The 2,577-nt window shown below is 50.3% G+C and overlaps 1 protein-coding gene across 1 annotated transcript; it reads left to right on the forward strand.

Annotated features, from left to right (window-relative positions):
• Positions 1–1,905: 1,905 nt before the first annotated feature.
• Positions 1,906–2,506, forward strand: DICSQDRAFT_168228 (uncharacterized protein; the record flags this gene model as incomplete). The annotated part of the gene is made up of 2 exons (XM_007363837.1): positions 1,906–2,226; positions 2,489–2,506. The coding sequence occupies 2 exons, from the start codon at positions 1,906–1,908 to the stop codon at positions 2,504–2,506; spliced, it is 339 nt and encodes a 112-aa protein (XP_007363899.1).
• Positions 2,507–2,577: the final 71 nt, after the last annotated feature.

Below are 2,577 nucleotides of genomic sequence, written 5' to 3' on the forward strand. Positions count from 1 at the left end.
GGGGGTACAGAGGTCCCCTATATATACTACTGTACATCTGTGGCTACGTAGTACTATACAGTACATTCCCAGGATGCACAGTCGCACAGAGAAGCAGTGCGTACACAGCGAAGCTGTGTGTGTACCACATGAGTAGTACAGCCTCGGTTATTGCAGTAACCGGCTGTGCCGTTCCATATCTTGTGACGGCTGTGTTAGGCAAGCTGTGTAAACCAGCGCCTGTTCAACACATTCCACCGTGGCTACCTCACCCGCGAGCTCGTCGAAAAGGGGAACCTCTTTTAGAACCAGCTAACATCATTGGCAGCGTCGGTATGTCCTGTCAACGACCTGACGTACAATTTTGCGTTATAGTCAATTACAAGACCTAAGCATGAGCAACGATGCAATGCCTCCCCTCTCGTCACTACATCATCACAATCTAGCTCGCGCAGTTTTCAGCCCCGTTGCTCATCCAGTCCAGAAAGTATGAACCTGGTCTGGAGCATGGAGCCCCAAAGTGAGTATTATAGACCCGTAGAACTCATTCTAAGCTTCGAAGCTGATATACCATGACAAGCACCCACTGTTCAAGCTGCTCAAGCAAAAATCCATCAGCACTCTCCATCGATCGATGTCTATCAATCTGAGGCTATCGGTTACAGGGTGCGCGGCTTGATACAGGACTCCGCCTCAAGTGACACAAGAGTGTGAGGCGCTGACGTACTGACTTTCTTCTGCTATCGCGGTTGTAGTTCGGTGCTACTCACAGCAACATGCGTTCAATACCATCCTCGCTTCTGCGAGCCACTGATGACGTGAAACCGCCGCCTTCTCCGCTCCACGGTCAATGTCCGTCGTTCATCCGCTCAGGCGCAGCCATCTGCTGACGATAGTTCTCAAAGCTCCGTTATGGGACCCTGATCCGAATGAGGCGAACGACTCTCGAAGGCCGTCAGATCTATCCCTGAGCCCGTGGATGAATTGTTGCAGCTGATCGATCGTCGACGTCGTGTAAGACGTGCATGGTCAGCTGGGACAGGTGCGCTTGCCTTATCTACGCAATCTTAGCCTCATTCATTGGGCGTGGTGGCCAGGGGCTGCGGGGACTTTTTGGCGGATGCATTCATATACCTGAGTCAATGTAGGCTTATGCCAGATCTTTTGCGTTCCTAGGTAGTCGCAGGGCTACTCGCCCAAATGACCAGTATCAGCACCAATCGTTCGGAAATGCCCAAGCCCCTTTATGAGCGCCTTCGTCAGTCGTTTCGTGAGTCGATTTGATTAACTGATATCTCAAGTCAGTTGAACTTCATGAAGCAGGTAAACATAATTTACAAGAAGGTTGCACCCAGAAAGCATCCGATGTTTTTGTCGGCTGTCAACGTTTGTATCTCAATACGTTGAGCATTGTCCAAAAGTGATGCTCGAGGAGCGTCTTGCAGCAAACATGATTCCTAAAAATGAACTGTAAGACGCGTCCGATGCTTCGACGAGGGACTGGTTTGCCACCTGGTGGTCTCTTGGTTCTCTTCGCGAGTGAAGAAGGCCGCGGTGACGGGGACTGCCTACCGTTACATCAGTCTTCGGTTGATCGTGTCGATTTCTCATGGGCCCTAAGGCTTCGTTATGCTCTCATGATTCCACCATGAGGTGAGCTCCCGCAGGACCTTCATGTCGCATGCATCAATCAATCCACCACAGGTTGCTCTGCAGCAATTTCTGTTTTTGCGGAGGTTGGCCTCCACCGGGGGATGTGGATTGCACCGTTTTGGGGCACTTTTGACTATGTGTGTCTCAAGTATACAATCATCGACCTGTGCCTCCAGTCCGATGGACGCCCCAGCTCCCTTCCCATTCAGGCCACTCCTTGTCTCTCTGTGCTAGGCCTCCCTTTTTGATAGCTCTCAGACTCAGTCATCCGCCATGACACCCATCTCCGAGGACGACGCTATCAGGTTGCCTCCCGATTCCTTCAACGCTAGGCTCATCATAGACTATCTGAACCACCAACTCCATGTGCATCACGCGAACACCCAGTTCAAGCGCATCAACCAATCTAGCTTCGATTACTATGTGCACAACAGTATGTTCTGGTTCATCGACTCGCTGCATCAGGAAAACGTCACGGACTTGTACAGGTACTTGGGGTACTTGGCCAAGTACCTCAAGTATCCCAAGTACCTCAAGTACCCCAAGTCCAATGGACTTGGCCAAGTCGGGTGGGTCGACTTGGCCAAGTACCAGGTACTTGGCCAAGTCCTCCAAGTCCCTGTTCAAGTTCATGCCCAAGTTCACTGTGAGATGTATTGAATAAAGATGATATGCATGGAAGTAAATCAAAGGACAGCTGCTCTTGATCAAGGTCAAGTGTACAATATTTGTTAGTGGGTGCAGCGGCGGCAAAAAAAAAATGCCACCACAGGGAATTGAACCAGCAACCTGCAAATTCAGTGTTCAACACAGCATGTTCAACCACTACACTACAGAAGCTCACACTATGGCACAGAATAGCAGCCATATATAGCGCTCTTTGCTGGACTCCGAGAAATTCTTCACCATCCTCACCTGTACCATAGCAGAACTTGGACATCCACC

This window comes from Dichomitus squalens (assembly GCF_000275845.1).
Source record: "Dichomitus squalens LYAD-421 SS1 unplaced genomic scaffold DICSQscaffold_7, whole genome shotgun sequence".
Lineage (NCBI taxonomy): Eukaryota > Fungi > Basidiomycota > Agaricomycetes > Polyporales > Polyporaceae > Dichomitus > Dichomitus squalens.